This window comes from Podarcis raffonei, chromosome 7 (assembly GCF_027172205.1).
Source record: "Podarcis raffonei isolate rPodRaf1 chromosome 7, rPodRaf1.pri, whole genome shotgun sequence".
NCBI lineage: Eukaryota > Metazoa > Chordata > Lepidosauria > Squamata > Lacertidae > Podarcis > Podarcis raffonei.
In genome coordinates this window covers 86,917,944-86,938,646 of record NC_070608.1, presented here as the reverse complement: position 1 = coordinate 86,938,646, position 20,703 = coordinate 86,917,944, and the positions used below count along the sequence as shown (strand labels likewise).

At 46.0% G+C, this 20,703-nt stretch overlaps 1 protein-coding gene across 34 annotated transcripts in view; it reads left to right on the top strand.

Moving 5' to 3' along the window:
- Window positions 1–20,703, top strand: part of LOC128418020 (protocadherin gamma-A4-like) — a 299,406-nt gene that overhangs the window by 245,114 nt on the left and 33,589 nt on the right. The window contains exon 1 of one of the 34 annotated variants that reach the window (XM_053397359.1): window positions 5,978–8,951. The exons of 30 other annotated variants lie outside the window; for them this stretch is intronic. In XM_053397359.1, the coding sequence (XP_053253334.1) occupies window positions 6,507–8,951 (2,445 nt within the window). In that variant the 5' untranslated portion in view covers window positions 5,978–6,506. Of the gene's footprint in view, window positions 1–5,977; window positions 8,952–14,618; window positions 19,097–20,256; window positions 20,347–20,386; window positions 20,664–20,703 lie in introns of those variants that run through there. 3 more of the 34 variants (XM_053397357.1, XM_053397392.1, XM_053397395.1) reach the window with 3 other exon arrangements.

The window sequence follows — 20,703 nt, the reverse complement described above, 5'->3', positions numbered from 1 at the left end:
CTGCCAAGGAGTGTGGTGGAGTCTCCTTCTTTGGAGGTCTTTAAGCAGAGGCTTGACAACCATATGTCAGGAATGCTCTGATGGTGTTTCCTGCTTGGCAGGGGGTTGGACTCGATGGCCCTTGTGGTCTCTTCCAACTCTATGATTCTATGATTCTAAAAAAAATACTTCCCTATGCAGGGCTGCCTTCAGATATTTTCTAAAGGTTGTATAGTGGTGTTGCCATATTTCAAGAGGTAAAAATCCGGACACAAAACGTTGTTGAGCTTTTTTAGGGCAATCACCTGATAGCCTCTCTGCCACCACAGAGCCTAAGCCACGCATGCCAGAGCCAGAGCCCCATTCAATGAGGACTAGAGACTTGTTTCTTTATTTTAAATTGAAATCTGGGGAACATGGCCAGTTAAGGGTTCAAACAGACAGTGGGTGGCATGTCTAGAATCCAGGAAAACCTGACAGATAAGGCTACAGAGACAACCTTATTTTGACTTCAGTGGGAGAGATTAAACATATGCTTACCTCTCCCATCCAAAGTGCTTAATTTTTCCTAAGACTGTTTCTACTGCATTTTACAGTGTCTTTAGAATTTGTTCAAAATTTTGGTTTTATCATTTCCTTCTAAATAATCTTGAGGTTGTTAAAATTTGCCTCTGTGTGGCCAAAAAGCTATTCATAAATCAAAAAATATTAATAAAATAGATATGATTGACACTATTTTTAGAAAGAAGACAATGAAAATCCACTTTAGATTGTGAAAGAAATGTCATTTGTGAGTGCTGAGGTGGGGCTCATGTCTCCATAGGAAAAAGCAAAGGCAAAGATCCCTTGCAGTGCAGAAAATAGTGCGCTCCTCCCTGCTACCAACTGCATATATCAGGGAGAAGCTGTACGTAGGTAGAAGCTTGCTTGTCACCCAGGAGGCTCTCTCACACACAATCCAGAGAGACTAGGTAAGAAGTCAAGAGCTAATCATGAATAGATTTGCATGGTTGCATCAGATTTGGGATATTCCTCAAGCATATGTTTCCAAAGGATATTTGCTGCACACCCACACAGACCTTTTAACATGACTGATTTTAGTCTAATGACCCATAGAATATGGAAAGATATTTTAGCCTGTGGTGTTTTCCTGATATAAATTTCCTCCATGGCTAGCAACTTGTTATATTTTCATTAGGTGTTCCTCCATTACTTCTTTGCCTTCTATGCAACCTGATACATTTGCACAAGGCAAAGGTCCATTCAAGACTGTAAAACACACACACATCCTCTACTTCTCAATTAAGACTGAAATAAATTGCAGTCAGAGATCAACACTATGTGCCTCATTCAGAAACATAAAAAGTAGCCTGATGAAGAATTTGGCTCAGTTCAAAGGTTTGTGAGCAGCACTGGTTGGAATTGTTGTTGTTCTTACATTAGTAATTTACAATATGAAAACAGCACCAAAAAATAGAATAAATAATCCAAATCACAGCAGCGGCAGCAACCTGTCATAATGCAGACAATAAAAGCCCTCAGCATAAGCCACAGCTCCTGCAATAAGCATAGTCATGAAAACAATGCAAAAGTAAGAGCAATGGCCAATAAAAGCAGAGAGTGTGTGTGGCATTAAGGCTGCTAACCAAAACTGCAGTGCCAGCCGCCAAGAAAGGCCTTTTGGAACAAATATATATGGGGCACTCATGAAGGTGGCATGTGGGCTTCCTTGGTGAGGGGTTCAATAGGATAGGTGCCCCACAGTGGTGCTTTAAAGAAAAGACCTAGCATTTATCTTGCAAGCAAACAGTGCCTAGGGCAACTGAGACAGAACTGAAGGGCCTCATTACTTTTCAGGAGACAGGCCACATGGTTCTGCTGTGGCTTTAAGGCTAGGCCTGCATAGAACTCGCTGCAGCGGTGATGGGAATCAGATGCTTAGCGTTTGCTTGCAGTGTGATAGGAGTGTGACTGGTTCTCACCAATAAATTTACTGGCCTAGGTCAGCGGGGGTGGGGTGGGGACATTTGGATCAGGGCCAGTAGCCAGGCTGCCAGTAACCAAAGAGGGGGAAAGCATGCTGTCATAATACAGCAGTTCCAGGAAGGCAAATTTGAGTAGAGCCATAAGGCCACAATAAAGATTTTTAGGTGTTGCTCCCATTCTGTGGCACTGATCCAAACTAGGAAAAACAAAGTGTATGGGGAGATCCAATCACAGATCTCACACTGAATGCTCAGTTTGGCTAGTCATATGCTATCACTATTGCTTGCTAATTTTTTCCATTGTTGTTGCCCTTCAATTCAGAATCAACAGGCTGGGATACATAGAAGCACATCCGCTGCAAAAAGTCTTATCTAGTGGCCTTGTGGGGGGAAAGTAACATTTTTGCCTAGTCATGGAACTTGGATAGCTGAGCTGTTAGCATTAACATTTCCTCTGTGCTGAATATTTACCCCCTGCTGCACCATTCTGTTCTTTTCACGTGCTTTCTGTGCGCTCTCTGTTGTATTATGCTGGGTGTACATTTCATCATTGTAAGTGTTTGCCACCTTGGGGGTGCTTATTTAGGTCAGAAGGTGGATGGCTTTTTGTTTGTTGTTTAAAGCAGAAGAAGAGAGTGAGAGAATGTTTTAAAAGGGAGAAGATGTGAAAATAACAGTCATTCTGGTACTGTCCAGTGTGGTGTGGAATGCCCACAGACACAAGCTATTTTACACCATTAACATGGTGCAGCCTCAATTGATTTTCAGACTTTATATCTTTGAACTGTCCATCCTTCGATGTGCCTTATGAAATTGCTGCACTTCAAATAATCTGTCTTTCAGCTCCATTTTCTGTGCTATTAATGTTTATGAAGAAGCTTCTCCATTCCTGTATTTAGCATTGGCATTAACGCCCATGCCATTTTCTGGCCATTTAATTTTGTTCTTTAGAAGCTAGGCCTTTGGTGGGAAATTCTGTTAAAGTAGGATTTGGAAGAGTATTGCATTAAGCAAGTACAAACTTGCTTTCTTTGAGTCTAGGAAAAAAGCATACCTGAATAGACATTTCATCTGACCAAAGTACAACCTTCCTGGTTTTCCTGCTGGTGGATAGGAAGAAATATGGGGTCTTTGGTACTTTTTATATAGAAGGTCCTCCACTCCTATTCCTCCCACTGCCAGCTAAAGAGGTTATTGTGGCTCCTGCTTTGCAGGGGGTTGGACTAGATGACCATTTGGGTCTCTGCCAGCTCTACAATTCTTTGATTCTTTGATTCAATGAAAGATGTTCTCCTGAGGTCTTAGACTTGCTGCCTGTTAGAGTAGTCAATGATGGGCTAATGGTCTGATACACTGTCAGCCAGCTTGACATATTCCAGCAATTATTTAACTGATAGGCACTCTACTGTTGCATAATGGAAACAGCTACCTGTGATCATAAATGGGATGTGTGTAATGTTTCCAATACCAGCTGCTAAGAGCTCCCATTGGCAGGGAAGCAGGATAGGTAGGTGATCAGTTGCCTTGAGCGCTGGCCAACTATCCTGAACAGGGTGGATAGAGATGCAGGAGTGAGCAGGTAGGGGCAAGCAGGGGCAAGAGCAATGCTTCGAAACTGTTGCTCAACCCCTTGGAGGGTAAATCTATGATTTAGCTGCAGCTGAAGAAGGGAAGGGCTCAGCTTAAGCACTGCTCCATCCCAGAAATTGTTGGTAAACATTATACATCAGTATACCTCCCAACACTGTTTAATGGCTTGCATCACATAACACCAAGTTTGTGTCCTTTTTGCTTCAGGTTCATTCATCTGGAATAACTACTATTCCTTTGTCATAGTCACAAACCTAGACTGAAGCTACTTGCTCTATCAGCAACACAGAGAAAGAAAAGGAAGCATCCTGAGACTTGGCTGTTCTGATCCCCCTTGTCTGAGAAGGACAGGTCTCTGCCTACTTGCAGTCTCTAGCTGGTGCAGCTTGGCTGCCCCAGTCTTCACAGTGTCCAAACTCAGAGCAGAAATATGCAACTGGTTCCTCTTCCTCTCATTAACTCCCCTGCACTCTGTGGGATGGTGCAATGCTGGAGATTGGAGCCAATCCTCCCCACTGTGTCATCCAGATCAAACAAGCACAGGCTCCCACCAGAGGTGGCCCATCTCATTTCACCCTACGTATGTGTCACCTGCTGGCCCCACCCAAGGCTCACTTATGGGGTCATGTAGCTGTGGCTTCTGGGTTCCAGCCGGGACAGACTTTGATAATATGGTGCCCTGAGCAAGTACAAAATTTGGTGTGTGTCTCCCCACCCCAAGAAAAAAATATTATCTTCACAATATTTCCTTTTTGTATTTTTTACTGATCTTCTTAGTAGGAACCCATATAAACAGATGTATTATTATTATTATTATTATTATTATTATTATTATTATTATGCACCCCCTTGGCTCAGAGCCCTGTACAGGAGAACTGCTTGCACTGCCCTAATCTGGCACTGCTCTAGTGAGAGCCCCATGAGAAGGCCTCTGGAGGCCTCTGTGGGCTCTTGCGATACCTCACCGGAACTTGGAAGACACTGCCGCTGCTTCTCTTCACTACTCTGGTGGCAATTTCTGCAGGGATTCCACCACCTGAGGTGACTTCTTCAGACTGTCTCATGCCCTGGCTCCCACTCATTCTCTTTTAGGGTGGGGCTTGCAGGTGAGCAAACTGAAGCAGCAGTGGCTTCTCCTTGTGATGATCACTGGCCTAAACCTTCTTGCCATACTCCAGAGAGAGAGAGAGAGAGAGAGAGCTAAGGAAACTTTGGTGCAGGGTAATGGTTGCTTCTGCACTTTGCCTGTGCTCTCCCTGTGGAGCCAAACCCCACCGCCTATGGTGAGAGCAAAGGCAAGTGAGACCTTCTGTCTCTGGCCAGTGTAGCAGGGAGTTGAGAGCAAGCAGCAATTGTAAGTTTAGCTTAGCATCAGTGATCTGTACTCTGATAACTTCCAAGTTCATAGGAGCCAACTCCTAGGGACTGAGGTCCCTTAGGCTCCCCTAAAATATTTGAGGGGACTGCCCCCCCAAAAAAGTTCATAGGCATTGTCATTGAATTGGTGTGTGCATGCCATGTCTTGTGATTGATTATGTTGTACCAGGTTAGACTACTGTGATACACTCTCTGTGGGGTTGCCTCTGAAATATGGCTTGGAAATTGCTGCTAGTTCAGAATGCAGCTGCTGGATCACCAACTGGGGTAGCTTATTAGGATAATATAACAGTGGTGCTATATGCCAGCTGCATTGGCTCCCAATTTCTGAGCCCAAGTGCTGGCTTTGACTTTTAAAGCCTTTTCCAGCTTAGGACCCAGGATATTTTATGTGTTGGCCTAAACATTCATAACTTCAACAGAAGGACTTCTGGGGGCAGCCCCACAAACTGAGACAAGGCAGCTGCTCCCCAAAGAAAGGGCCTTCTTAGTGGTGGTGCCTCAGTTGTGAAGTGCTATCTGTAGAGGGGTCCACTTGGTACCTATTTTGTCATCCTTCCAGCACCAGGTAGACTTTTCTATTTCCCCAGCTCTTTTAGAGCTGATTTTAGCCCTGTGGATTCTTTGCTTGCTTGCTTGCATAAGATCCCTGGGTTTTATTACTGTTCTGCTGTATATTGTCTGCATTTAAATCCATGCACACGCGCACACAAACTATCCTGTGGGATTCCAATGAAGGTTAGTATAGAAAGTCCTGTAACAAAATCATAATAAAATAACCTGCCATCTTCCTGCTCACCCCTTTCCCTTTGGGCAGCAGATTGGGGAGCAGAGAGGGGAAGCTTACACCGCCTTGGGGGGCTTGTGGGTTCTCCCTGAGCAGCGCCGTGCATGGGGAGCACTGGGCTGCCCCACAGAGCCGCCACGCCGGGAGAGCGTAAGCGAGGGAGCCAGAGGCGGAGGCACCGGAGACAGGCAGGCATCTCTCGCCGGATCCCTGGGAAGCGTCCGGGGTCCAGCCCTTCCTCCACGCTCCCCAGCGAGAACAATGAGCCCTTGCTGCCTCCTCGGTCCGCGCTTCCCTTCGCTCCTCCTCGCGGCGGCAGAGCGGGGAGGGCTGTGCAGCCTAGGGGGCAGCCTCCGCAAGCCTTTCACCGAGGAACACCCCCGTCCCACCCCCCAAAAAAGAAGTCACCGGGCCCCGCCGGCCCAGCTTGGATGGAGCCGTGCGCCTCGTGCCTCGGAGTCCCGGCGGCGAGCCGGGGAGGCGGAGCGGGAGCGGCCTCTCCTGCAGTTAATGGTCGCGACTCTGCGCGCCGCTGTTGACCCGGCGATGCTGGCGGCGAAGCAGCGCGAAGTGGGACGCCGCCGCCGCGAGTTGAGCGCCAGCAACAGACGGAGCGCAGTCCCGCCGCCGGAGCGCCGCGCCGCCGAGCAATGCCCGACCCCCAAAGTCCGCGCGAGGCGAGCCTGGACCGGGCAGGGTCGCGGCCGCATGGAAGGGACGGCTGAAAACTTTTAGAGGGACCTCCCCGCCGCTCCCGCAAAAAGAAAGAAACTTTGCGAGGCCGGGAGATGAGAGGCGCCGCGGGAAGGAGCCGGCCGAGAGCGCGATGGCTGCCCGTCGTGGGCTTCTGGCTGTGGCTGGGCGTCTCGGAGCGGGCGCTCGCCGCCACGCGCTACGCCATCCCCGAGGAGATGCCCAGGGGCTCTTCGGTGGGCAACGTGGTGGGCGACCTGGGCCTGGATCTCGCCCAGCTGCCCGCGAGGAACCTCCGCGTGGTGTCGGGCGGCGGGCGAAAGTACTTCGAGGTGGACCTGGGCAGCGGGAAGTTGCTGGTGAGCGAGCGCATCGACCGCGAGGAACTTTGCGGGGCCCTCTCGCCGTGCGCGCTGAGCCTGGAGGTGGTGGCCGAGAACCCGCTGGTGCTGTACGGCGTGACCGTGGAGATCCAGGACGTCAACGACAACGACCCGGCTTTCCAGAGCAAGCAGATGAAGCTGGAGATCAGCGAGTCGGTGACCCCCGGAGCGCGTTTCCCCTTGGAGAGCGCGCAGGACCCCGACGTGGGAAGCAACTCTCTGCAGACCTACCAGCTCAGCGCCAACCCGCACTTCGTGCTGGACGTGCAGACGCGAGGCGACGGGACGAAGTATGCGGAGCTGGTGCTGGAGAAAGAGCTGGACCGGGAGCAGCAGCGGGAAGTGCAGCTGGTTCTCACGGCGATGGATGGAGGGACCCCACCCCGATCGGCCAGCTTGCAGGTGCTGGTTGACGTCCTGGATGCAAATGACAACGCCCCTGTCTTCAACCAGTCCATCTACAGAGCCAGCGTGAAAGAAGACACACCCTTGAACACCCTGGTTGTCCAAACCAGAGCTTTCGACCTGGATGAAGGCCCCAATGGGGAGATTGTGTACTCTTTCAGCAGTCACACCCCTGCCAGAGTCCGACAGCTCTTTGCCCTAGACTCTGCCACTGGAGAACTGAGGCTGAAGGGGTTGCTGGATTTTGAAGAAGCCAAATTTTATGAGATTTATATCCAGGCAAAAGATAAGGGTTCAAATCCTGGTGTCGCTCATTGCAAAGTGCTGGTAGAGATTGTGGATGTGAACGACAACACCCCAGAAATAACAGTGACGTCGGTGTACAGCCCAGTACCAGAAGACGCAGCTCCAGGGACTGTCATTGCGTTGCTGAGTGTCACGGATCAGGACTCTGGTGATAATGGCCTAGTAAATTGCTTTATACCTTCTGGGATCCCTTTTGCCCTCAGCTCTTCCCTTAAAAACTATTATACCTTACAGACCAAAGGACCCTTGGACAGGGAACTTGTCTCTGAGTACAACATCACTATCACAGCTCAGGATGCAGGCACACCCTCACTCATGGCAGAAAAGCAAATACTGGTTAAAGTATCTGATGTAAATGACAACCCTCCTAAATTTCCACAATCCTCCTATGATGTGTACGTGGAGGAAAACAACCTTCCAGGGACCCTGATCTTTAACATCAGTGCCTCTGACCCGGATCTGAACCGGAATTCCCACCTTTCCTACTCCATCCTGGATAGTCCCATGTCCTCGGGAGACTTGGCGGGCAGGTATTTTTCTATTAACCGGGAAAATGGCAGTATATATGTCTTAGTCCCCTTGGACCATGAGGGCACCATGGAGTTCAGGCTAGTGGTGCAGGTTCGTGATGCCGGCCTCCCACCTCTTGCCACTAACATCACTGTCAATGTTTTTGTCACAGATCAGAATGACAATGCACCCAGGCTCTTATACCCAAACTCAAACAACAGTTCTTCGCTCTCAGAAGTCATCTCACCCACAGTCAGCCCTGGTTACATGGTCACAAAAATTGTGGCCTGGGATGCAGATTCTGGTTACAATGCCTGGCTCTCGTATTCCTTCCTTCAGGTCACTGACCCAGGGCTGTTCACTGTGGGGCTGCATTCTGGGGAGATAAGCACAGCTCGTTCTCTGCAAGAGGAAGATTCTCGCAAGCAAACATTGCTCATCTTAATAAAAGACAATGGGGAGCCTGCCTTGTCCTCCACAGTGACCCTTGCTGTAGATGTAGCAGAGACATCTAGGGAGACACTGACAGACTTGACTGCTGTGTCCACTACACCCCAAACAAAGAAGCACTTGACTTTCTATTTAATCATTGCTGTCATCTTGATCTCAGTGGCCTTCTTTGTCACCGTGGTTGGGGTGGGGATTTATAAATTTTACAAGTGGAGGCAATCCAAGGATATATTCAAAGCCTCCAGAAGCTCCCTTTATAGAACCCCGGGGCCTTTCAACCACATAGACACTGTGCGGAGTGGATTTACTCCTCCAAACTTCTACCAGCAGGTCCTCACCACGGACTCTCGCCAGAGTGAACTTCTGTACAAAATGCCCTTTGCTCCCAGCCCTATGGGGAGCCGCCAGAGCACTATCACAAGATGTGACCCTGCAATATATAACCAGCTAATAAGCACAAATAAGAGGCTTCTGGTGTCCTCTGAGGTAATGTATGCTTGTTGTCCTTCTCCAACAAAGTTGGGAAATCCCAGCTCTGAGCTTAAGTTGACTTAAAGGCAGACCACTCAATGTCTTTCTACCTGGAAACAGGGTAGTTCCTGTAGAACACATTCTTTTTCCTGTTTTCTGTCTCCATCTAGTGCTGTGTCATTTAATAGCATGATTAAGAGCCCCACCTGTTTAACTCCTGTGCATGTGTTGTTTCCTTCCTACATTACATGGAGTTGGGTGGTTTGTTCTTTCTGCTCTGGGTCAGATCAATGTGGTCAGCTGTTGTTGGGTTGCATAGACTGCCTCTGAAGAATGATAGCTCCCAGTAAGTTTATGTTTTACGAAAAATCATACGCAAGGAAACAGTAATGCTGTGTAAATAATGGGTTGGATATGTATTGGGAGGCCTTTTGGCTTGGGTGCTTCTTCAAGACGCTAAAGGGAGATCACCTTCAACATTTCCTTGGGGGCCTAGCCTCTGATGTATGTCTGTTTGATATTCATCTATGATGGGGTGGAAATGTAAGACTTATTCCTTTTCCTTATGTGAATTGAACCTATTCTCTATGTAGCCAAACATGAGTAGGAGTAGGAGTAGCAGAAGAAGAGACATTAGAACAGGGCTCTGATGGCTTCTCATTCAGACTAATTTGGGAGGGGGAAATGGCACTTTCTATGGAAGCAATGGCAGCAGCCTTCCAGGGAAGATGCTCTTCTATACAAAAGAGACTTCTGGGAAAGAGCCTGAGCATGGATGCCTTTCAGAAGGAGGCCTACACACAGGACCAGCCACCAGGTGTGCACCCCCAAATTAGTTTACCTGGAGGCCGCAGCAGGTGGAGGCAAGGATGGGCAGCGGCATGGGGGTGGTGAGGAGAGAGGGTGCTCCCTTGCCCTGATGCTGAGAAATGCTGTTTTCATTTCCCCTCAGTGCTTCTGGGCCCCAATATAGCACCACTATGTTGAAGTGAGGCCCAGAGGCCCTGAGACCATTGGAGAAGGCTGTTGCCACCTGGTTTGGTGCTTCTGTTCCCAATGAAGGGCCCTATGCTTTTTATTTTAAGAAATCAAGGGGGTTGCGGGTATTGTGCTGGGGCCTATGCTTGTCAGAGGACCCAGACTTTGAGCTTTCATTGAAAAAATGTAAGAGCCTAGCCCTTCTAGAAATGAAGTTATCAAGCAAAATGTGTGAGTACCCCTCTAAGTGAGTGAGCCAGCCCAGCTATCCCCACCTTTCAGTGTTTTTAGCAAATGAGTGACGTCAGAGCTGTGGTTGATGAGTAAGTTGTTTGGACACCAGGCTATGGAATAGCTGGTGTCTTAAAGAGCTGCCATTTCCCCCTTCCATCCAGTGCACTTTTCTGCCCTGCTTGTTTCATTTTCTAGTCCTTGGAATGTCTGTTATTTAGCCAATCTGTTCTTTCTACACAACAGGATGCATCTTTCCTGTGGTCAGTTGGTCCAAGATCAGATACTCACTATAAGTTATTTTCTGTAAATATTATTACACAATAAGTGTGGGTAGACGTTAAAGAATACCCCACCCTATAGCAAGTGCAAAATGTGAAAAGTTTGCAAAGAGGCTTGGGCATTCTGTCATACCAACATTTCTCCAATGAAAATAGGGACGTCCCATTCCATAATGATAATTTTACTATTTATATCCACACATCTTACTGAGTTGCCCCAGCCACTCTGGGCAGCTTCCAACATATATAAAAACACAAAAACCTCCCTTCCCTATACAGGATTGCCTTCAGATAGCTTGCAGGCCGCAGAATATTGAGGGGGCCCAGCCCCCTGCTTAATTGGAGGGGCTCAGCTCCCCCCCCCCATGTTGTCCCTGATCAGGTGGGAGATAGTAGAGATGCTACGATACTAAGATAATGTGTTCCCTGTTGAATGTCCAGGAAAACATAGGCAGCCCCATCATAGAGTTCATATCAAAAGTCAATAAGTGAAAAGATAATGCAATATGTTATTGTATGAAAGTGAATATTAACTAGAGATTTTGCCTGCAATCCAGAAAAGCTACTGTGTAGAGAGGAGAAGGAGTAATAATAACAACAATAGCCAGGTTCTTCCTCACAATGCCTACAAAGCACACCTGTCAACACCTACATAGGTAAGCTTTTTCCTGACTCTTCCACCAGCTGCACAAAGCTATTGTGCTTTAGGGTTTCTGAGTCTCAAGGTTTTACCTAAAGTTTCAGGCTTGAGCTTTCTTTTGGGGATCACAAGTGGCAGGCTGCTTTCAGCTTGACTTAAATGTTGTTGTCTTGCACCCCATCCCCATTCTGTCCAACAGTCTTCCCCCCTAAAATACCAGCCATAGGCAAACTGCCCAGGAGGCATCAAATTCCCTTCCTTCCCAGGCTCCTCTCATATTCTGATCACTGATAACATTAGGTAGCACTCGTGTGACACTCATTTTATCTTGTTATTGTGTAACAGCAGAAGGCTGGCAGTGAATATGTTAATTGCTGGGATTGTATGTACATGCTAGTTTCCTTTGAAATATTCATGAACATTTTCACTCTGAAGAGAGCACGTTGTGTGTCTTGTTTGTAAGATTTCCTCACAGAGGCCCAGTTCTCACCAAGATGGTTAATCTGTTTCTAGGCTGTACCATTTCAGATTGCAGATGAAACCCACATCTCTGAATGTTCCTGCGTACAAAGAATTCAGAGCTCTGTCAAAGCTAGATGTCAGGAAGATGGATCCTAACCGTGGGGTGGCTGGCATGGAGGAGCATACAGCCATCTTGAGTCCCCACCTGCAGTCTGAAGTGGTACAGCCCAGACTCAGGTGTACAACCTCATTGAGAACTGAGCCAGAAGCACAATTCCTATAATTCCTTGGGAATGATTGCTGCACCAGTTGGAATCTGCAGTGTAGATACATGCTCAGGGTGCATTCTGCTACACAATTAGATGCTATAGGCAGGAAGTTGTTTTAGGGTACAGCGATAAATTGTGGCTTTATGTGGAGAGGGTGCTGAAAGAAGGACCAGGAAGCCCAGAGATTGCAAGGGTGAAGCAGAGGTTGCCAGAAAGAGTCTGGCTCCAGGCCAGTTCTCACCCCTGATAGTTTGTGAATAGCTTTCAGAGCCATCATTTCAGTGAACTGGTTTTGAGTCTTTGTACCTGGTTAATTTGGCATTTAGTATTTGGTATCTGATATCCCAACACGTTTTAGAGCAATGTGGTACCTAACCTTTCGGTTGTGTGGGAAATATATATACACATTCTCAACAGTAATTGATATTTTGTATGTAGCTTGCTTTTATTTTATACCTTGAGTTTTAAATTGTGCATCAACTTTTAATTAATTCATCATAGGTTTTTAATATGCTGTATTTTACTGCTTGGTTTGGTTTGTGAGCCACCCAGAAAACTGCTATAGGGCAGCCTTATAAATGTAATGATGATGATGATGTTAATTCATTGATAAATGATTAGTGATTTCATCTGTACTTTTAATTTGTTGTTGAGATTTAAATTATTATTGTTTATTGTTACTATTCTGATGCCAAAAGGGTTGCATTGCTGTTATCAATTCATAATTAGGCTTTCTTAACTGCCATACATGTTGCTTTGCTTGAAATGGTTGACATGTGAACCCTGAGATCCTTGGAAATTGTTTTAGCTACGTTTTCCTACCCAAAATTACATAGTCTGGGAGATTGTTAAGAAAATGACTATGATCAGAAAAATAGGGCGGGCAAAAGAGACAGCGGAAGAGAGGTGTGTTTGTGTGTCCGTGTGTGTCCTGTCAATAGGCATTAGCAATTCCAGCACAATATGATGACCCTAAGCTGATGTACTCTTAAAGCTGCACCAGATCCCACACTTAATCTGTACAGGCAGAACCATTAGTTTCTTTAGTGTTTTTAACAAAAGTTAGAATGATGCACAGAGGCTTTTCATTAGTAGGCCATCTGGCTCTAAAATATGCAAAACCAGGGCAGACTCTCACCAAATATAATCAGGGCTCCTTCACGTATTACTGAAACAATGTGAACATTTAGTGTGCTCATTACATTTTCAGTTGTGGAGGCTGTACTTATTAAAATCATATGTGCTTGAAAATATGTTGCAAGGGGCCAGGACCTGCTGCGCTTTGTGCACTGAAATAAATGCAAGCGACAGCTTCATATGCTGTGGGGTTTACTGCCAAGCACACTGGTCTTCTAGTTTGTAACAAGTATCCCTGAATTATAGGACGTTGAGATTGGAAAGAAGAAATCTCATGTTGAAAATTAGGATGAGCATATATGCAGCCAAAGCAACACAGGAGAATCCAATATCAGAAACGTTATGATTAAATACATCTAATCTAGAGCAATGCAAGAAAGTAACCATATTTGTTTTTCTGTAAAGATAATGGAAGACAAAGAGTGGAAAGAGCTGGCTAACATCACGCTGTCTAGCCATCTGCCACTGGGTGAGATTTGACAGCAATAAACATACACAATCCCTGCCCAGAGACCCCACTCAAGATCTTATGGTGCCTTTCACAAATGAGTTTAGTGTAGGGGGATGGGAGCATGTAATGAAACTTACTGTATGTTGACCCCCAACATTTAAAATTTCCCTCTTGCTTGCTTGTCTACAATCTTGAACCTAGAAAATAGTCATCAACTGTCCAAAAAGTCTAAAGCTATCAAACTCAATCACATTTCAGATTTTGAAGTGAGATTTCAGTCTCCCCACTCCTCTCAAATCCTAATTACAAGGTCTCCCATTTCCATTGTTGAAATGTTTTCCTGTGCACCAAATATTTATTGTGATTTCATTAAAGACAAGGGTTTAGAATACAGTACAGAATTTCTTTTCCATTCCATTAAGTTAAATGGCACAAGTGTGCATTAGGAACTGATTTGAATGCTTCTCATCAAATACTGTTTCTTATGAAGTTTAGCACAGTGTCATGTAGTATAATTCATGTGTGTTAGTTAAACCAAGCCAAGTGGCTTTGCATCTTTCAAAGCCACTTAGCTTGGTATGCAACGTTCATAGCTCTGTGAACCAAGACTGTATATAACTAGTTAGAAATATCTGTACAGTATGCGTGCTATTTGCGACTAAATGGATTCTGAAAATAAATAGGATTGCAAAGTTGAATGTGCAGGTGAATTCAAGAGAAGCAAGAGTGTATAAAGACATTGGTATTATCAAGATAAGAACATTCATTATAAAGAATAGTATCCTTAAGTTTTTTTAATGTGTATCCTCAGGCATTAGAAAAGGCAGAATCAGTAAGTCAAGGAATGTATTTGATATTGTGATTTTGTGTATTGTAATATACAAATACAAACTCTTGAGCTGAAGAAAATTGCTCTTGATGTAGCCTGAGTCCAGAATCTCAAGGTGCTTCCACCCTGCAGCAGTTTTGTGGATGCTGCTAATTGTTCTGTGCTCTCTGTCCAGGCACTGTGCCAATCCCTGACCATCACTAGTCCAAGTGGACTAGAAGGGTGAGTTTAGGTTACATAGAAATCATAGCAAAGAACGGGAAATTGCATCCCCAAACGACTGCTATATAATAGTTGATTAGTGAGATGATAACTGTGGAAATAGATTTTTACTGCTTTAAAAGGAACCTGTAAACTGTGAGTCCCTGTGTACATGTGAGTCAAGCATGGAGTCAAAATGGATATAAGAAGATCCATAGAAATGTATCAGGCAGAAGTGGGAAATGCAGGTGTTGACGATTCCTCCCCTCTCCAGGGCCTGTGACACAGAGGGATATTAAGAATCAGAGAAATTAACATTCCTTGGTTAGTAGAACAAGCAGCAGTTCCATCATCACTTACTTGTTAAGACTTTCTTGTCTGTTGATGTGAAGAGATCTGAACTTGCTTCTTTGGAAAACATTGACCGGGAATTAAGGAAGTTGAGCATTGCTTGGTCCTGACAGCTCTATATTGGAGCAACACCTTACTTAGTGTGGCAATTCCGTATATAGGGGGACTCCACCCGATGCAACTATACTCCAGCTGGGGCACTATGTGACTATTGGGAAGTCACAGCTGTGGTGAAAAGGAGGCTTGGCTATAAAATAGAAGCTATAAGTTTAATGTTAAAATGAGGTGGACGTCTTTGCCATGGAACATATGGTGGTGCACATTTTTTATGTCCCCAAATACCCAAAAGATTGTACCTCGGTCAAAACAAACTTTGTCCATGCCAGAGAGCATGTCTCTGCACATAGCAAGCAGCTCACTCCAGAGGCAGTGGAGCAGCAGTGATTGCCAGTATTCCCAGATGCTTGCATTTAAAGCCATGGGCCGTGTTTCAAAACCAGGTTTTAGTCACAAATACTCCTTTGGACAGTGAAGAGCAATCTAGCTAACAGAATAACAAATGCAATATGAACAACCTGTGATCATTGCCCTATATTATCTGCACAATACTCCTGGAGAAGAACCATCACCGTAAATACATTCTGTCTGTTTCATTTCTACTGTGAAATCTCACACACGGGAGGTGCCCAGCTTCTCATCCACACATGATGCCACTAGGAGCAAATCCAGGTGCTTCTAATGCACATAAGACAGAGGACACCACTTTTTCAACAGCAGAGTGCCTCATCTACCTCTTCACTGAAGCCTACCATGACAACATTCAGAAGGCATTGTCTACCTTTAGGGGAGAGAAAGTACTTCTATTCATAGATTTCTTTCATCTTTTCCAGGAAGTCCATGAATCTCCTTGACCTGACCCCTTCCCTAACTATTATCTTGGTTGTCTCCACTATGGAAGCTGTTTGTTGGGAACATCAGAGACCAGGTTCTTGCTCATAAAACTCTTTTTAACCTTGCTCCTCCTAACCTTTGACTCCAGAGGCTTAACAATTTCCTTTGTGATGTCATGGTTTATTCTGTTTTGTGCACTGGCTGCAAAACTCCTGAAATTCAGGAAAGGGTATATGGAGAGACTCTTAGTATACTCCATTTGGAGAACAACGGCCATAGTGGGAGTGAGCTTTGAAGAGCTCTCCTGCATCGGTTATTGAATGCCATTCATTTAAAGGAAATTCAGGCAAACAATCAATGGGTTTTTTAATGTGATCTTATATCCAGCAAATGGCAGTATATCACTTAATTGTGCAGCCACTGGTGTTTGTTGCATTCTATTTTTTAAAAAATCTGCAAAATATGGAGTTTGCTGGTTTAGCTTATAACCCCAACCATTCCAAACAAAGAGTGTTCATTATTGAATTTAAATGCTTGTGACATTCATTAATGAATTCAAAAGCTTGTAATGACATAGGATTTATTGTTCATATAATTATCTTGGGAAATCCAGTCACTGACAGCTGGCGAATGGGCTCCCAGCTCTTCTTCAACATTTGCACTGGTGCTTTAAGACCTCCCCCACCCCATTGCTGGAGCTGGGGAGGGGGAGAATGGGTGGTCCATCGCAAACAGCCAGGCGCTGCCTTGACTCCAGGAGCCCTGTATCTGCTTTGATGGACAACAAAGCTCCTCCCCTCTTGATTCTGATACGGACTAAGCACCGCCGCTGTTTTCTGTGGAAGAAAAACAGAGAAAAGATGCAGATGGTGCGCCGCTTTCTCATCCCTTGCGCAATCTAACCCGGGATTCTGTGTTGTTTCCTTGGCTGTGCTGGAATCAGAGAGGACAGAGGTCCAGCAACGGAAGAGGAAATTTTGGCGACATTATGCTGTCTCTGGAAGAAAGACTACTCCTGCCATGGCAAGTAAGAGCTTTGCTTTTGGTTTCTGTCTCTCTCCAGAGTGCCGGAGAGATGACCCAGCTCCGTTATTCGATTCCTGAGGAGTTAGCTCCTGGGGCCTTTGTTGGGGATGTGGCTAAAGACTTGGGTCTAGATGCTGCCCGGGTGCTCTCCCGACAGCTGCAGATCATGGCTGGCTCTGCTGAAAAGTACTTCGAAGCCAAGGTGCCAAATGGTGTCTTGGTTGTGAAAGAACGGCTGGACCGAGAGCAGCTTTGTGGGCCCAGCTTACACTGCCTGCTCTATCTGGAGCTCCTACTTGCAAACCCAACAGCCTCCCATCGTGTGGAAGTTGAGCTCTTGGATGTGAATGACAACGACCCAGTTTTTCTTACCAGTCTCACCCATTTGGAGATAGCAGAGTCTGCAATGCCAGGGGCCCGCTTCCCCCTGGAAAGTGCTGAAGATTTGGACATTGGCGTGAATTCAGTCAGCACCTACCAGCTGAGTCCACGTGGACAATTCAGCCTCAGTGTTAAGTCACATAAAGGCGGCAGCAAACCTGAGCTGGTGTTAGAGAAGGCGTTAGATAGAGAACAGCAGCAGCGCTACCCCCTGGTGCTTACAGCCCTGGATGGAGGAGTTCCTGCTAAATCCGGGACAGCAAAGATTCTTGTGTCAGTCATAGACGCCAATGACAATCCACCTGTCTTTAACCAGTCGGTGTACAAAGTTAGCCTACTAGAAAATGCCCCAGTGGGGGCCCTTGTGATACATTTACAAGCTACAGACAATGATGAGGGGGCAAATGGGAAAGTTTCCTACTCCTTCAGCAACCACACTCCACAGAAAATCCGGAAAATGTTCAGCCTTAAAGAGGAGACTGGGGAGATAAGAGTCCTGGGAAGTGTGGATTACGAAGATGACACATTGTATGAAATTGATGTGAGGGCCAAAGACCAAGGGTCACCTTCCATGGATGCACACTGCAACATCTTAGTGGAGGTAGTGGATGTGAATGACAATGAGCCTATCATTAGGTTCACTTCCCTCACCACCACCATACCAGAAGATGCTCCCCCAGGTACCACAGCAGGGCTCCTCAGAGTCAGTGATGCAGATTCTGGGGAAAATGGAGAAGTACAGCTTCATCTCCCTGCAGATGTCCCCTTCCAGATTGTACCTTCCTTCAAGAACCACTACTCTTTGATCACCAGTGGCCCCCTAGATCGGGAGGAAATCTCACAGTACAAAGTTATGATCACAGCTACGGATTCTGGTTCTCCACCTCTCTCCAGTCAAAGAAACTTCCTTATAAATATATCTGACCTGAACGATAACCCACCCCACTTCTCACAGCCTGCATACGAGACCCTCGTAACTGAGAACAATGCTCTGGGGCTGCCAGTAATTTCTATATCTGCCTTTGACCCTGATCTGGGGCAGAACTCACACCTGTCTTATTCGTTAGTGGAGCATATCATAAATGGAATGCCCATTTCCTCCTATGTCTATGTTATGGAGAACGGTACTATCTACAGTGGCTGCTCATTTGACTATGAGCAAACCCAGCAACTGGTTTTCCAGATTCAAGCTAAGGATAATGGTTCTCCTCCACTCTCTGCCAACGTGACTGTCTCCATCTTCATCATGGACCAGAATGATAATGCTCCTCTCGTTGTATACCCTGTAACCAAGAAGGGGGTCCTAGCCCAGCAGCCAGTCCCTTTTTCTGCACAAGGAGGTTTCCTGGTAACCAAAGTCACAGCTGTGGATGCAGACTCTGGGCAGAATGCATGGGTTTCTTATAAGTTGCAGCAAGCCACAGACCCAAGCCTTTTCCAAGTCTCGGCGTTCACAGGAGAGATCCGAACCGTCCGAGCCCTCCTGGAACAAGACGCCCCTTCCCAAGAGTTGGTTGTTGAGATCTTGGACAATGGGAAGCCACCTCTGTCTGCCACAGCCACTCTGATTCTTAATCTAGAGCATGAGCATGAGTTGGGCACAGCAGACCTCAGAGAGTCCAGCATGGAACAAGAAGGGCTGTCTCACCTGACCTTGCAACTCATCATTGCTCTAATCACAATCTCAGGACTTTCTGCTCTAGCCTTTGTGTTTTTAGCTATGAAGTGTCTTAAAAGATTGAAAGGAAGACACTCAGATGTGGGTTGGACCAGCGACCTGAAGGGTAGGAACTCTATTCCTGTGGGAGGACACTTTGACACGTTCTCAGTACGCTTGAGCCAGGAGGAAAAAATGGAATTCCCTACAGCCTTCATTGGGGGAGATGTTGTTTCTCCTTTTACCCTCCTAAGGCCTGGCCAGACCCACTTTTCAGAAGGGAGGAATTTCAGGATAGCTACACCAGTCACTCAGCAGGATATCAACAGCACAGGCACACTTCTGGCCTGCAGCCTTTCCCAAGAGCCAGACGAGGTGAGGCATGAAATACTGTTCTATAACTATGTCATGTAGCCCCCTGTGATTCTGTAACAATCTCCAGGGATAGAGGTCACAGATGCAATGGCAATGTCAGGCAGCCTTCATGTTAAGGTGGTCAGTTTGTAAATTAAAAAGCATTTTGTTGGATTTGAGATTCTTCAGGGAGATAGGCTATTTTAGAAGAAGCTTGGGAAGATTAGCAGTTGTTCACCCTGTGGATATTTGGCAAGAAGTAATGCTTTTAAACTACTGGTACTTAGATTTAGGTTAACAAGCAGCAAAAAGTTTCTAACCGAAAAATAAATCCAGCAGTTAAATGATTTTCCAGGGGAGGTTGTCAAATATTTGTTTTTCTGGTGTTTTTGAAAGCTTGGTGGAAAGAGGGGAAAGAAAAAGTGCTAAGGATCATAAGTCGGGAGTGCATCAAGAATGAGGCACCCCATCTTAAGAAAAATGGTCCACTCACTGAGTCCGTCACAGTTCTGTGAATCTGTACTTGGGTGTCGCATTATTGGAAAGTGCTTTAACACCACAGCTTAAAAACTACTTGGTATGTGGGTCCCTGACATTCAAAGCCACACCATGGTCTCTGGGTTACAATGGTTCTACTTAGAAATACTGCTGCATTGATTGTGGTGTTCTAATTTTGGAAAGGCCAATGAATAGAGCTGGGAGGCCTTAAGCAATTTTGAAGATTGTGCATTCTTCACTGTGTGGTGGAGGTTCCCATGTCTGCATTTGAAAATGAACATTCTGAAAGGGTCTGTTTTGCCTTGGTAATGACTAAGAGTTTTAAATGCATTTATTGAAGCGGCGTTGCAAAATGCTAAAGCACTTTCTGTGAGAGTTTCTCCCTATCTTTCCTCTTTTCGACTGTAACAAATACCTTTTTCACTGCAAGTGAAAAATCAGACCAGTTGTTCACCAGAGAGACTATGGTTCTGTATCCCCTACAGCTGAGAGTTTGTCTTTTGTTCAGATGAGATGGAATGAATCTAGCTAATGTGAACAATGAGGATTTGTACCGTTCATGCTTCCCGGACGTGCTGTTTCCTTGAGAACAAGAATCTGAGCTGCTAAACTTAGCTGCCAAAACCAGTGGCAAACCAGCCTCTTGGTTACATTTAGGGTTGAGGTATGGGGGTGATCAGTCCTGGTCTCCCAACTTCATGTGCTGCAGCAGCTTTAAGAGTATAGGTGGACTTGTCACTGGTGGAGAGTGGATGGAGCTGTCATCTAGTCAGGTGCTGATCCAGATTTTGGGGGGAGGGGGGATCAGCTCTTTCTGCCTTGACTTTCCTCCTCCGTCGCTATGGCTGTAATTCAGCTTCCCTCCCCCAATCCACCCCCTCAACTCTCTGACTAACATTCTGTTGCTGCAGCTAGGCAAGCTCAAAAGCTACTTTAACTCATTTGGAAGGAAATACCGAGGGATTTAAAAAACAGCATTCGTCCAGGTCCTGGAGCCTCCTTATCCCTGGGATATCACAAAGACTCCTTCTGGAAGGGGACTTTTTTCTGAAATGGAGCCACATTTGTCCTGGCAACCCTCTTTCAAATGGCAAGTACTGGGTTTGTTTTTGCTGTTCAGCCGGGCGTTG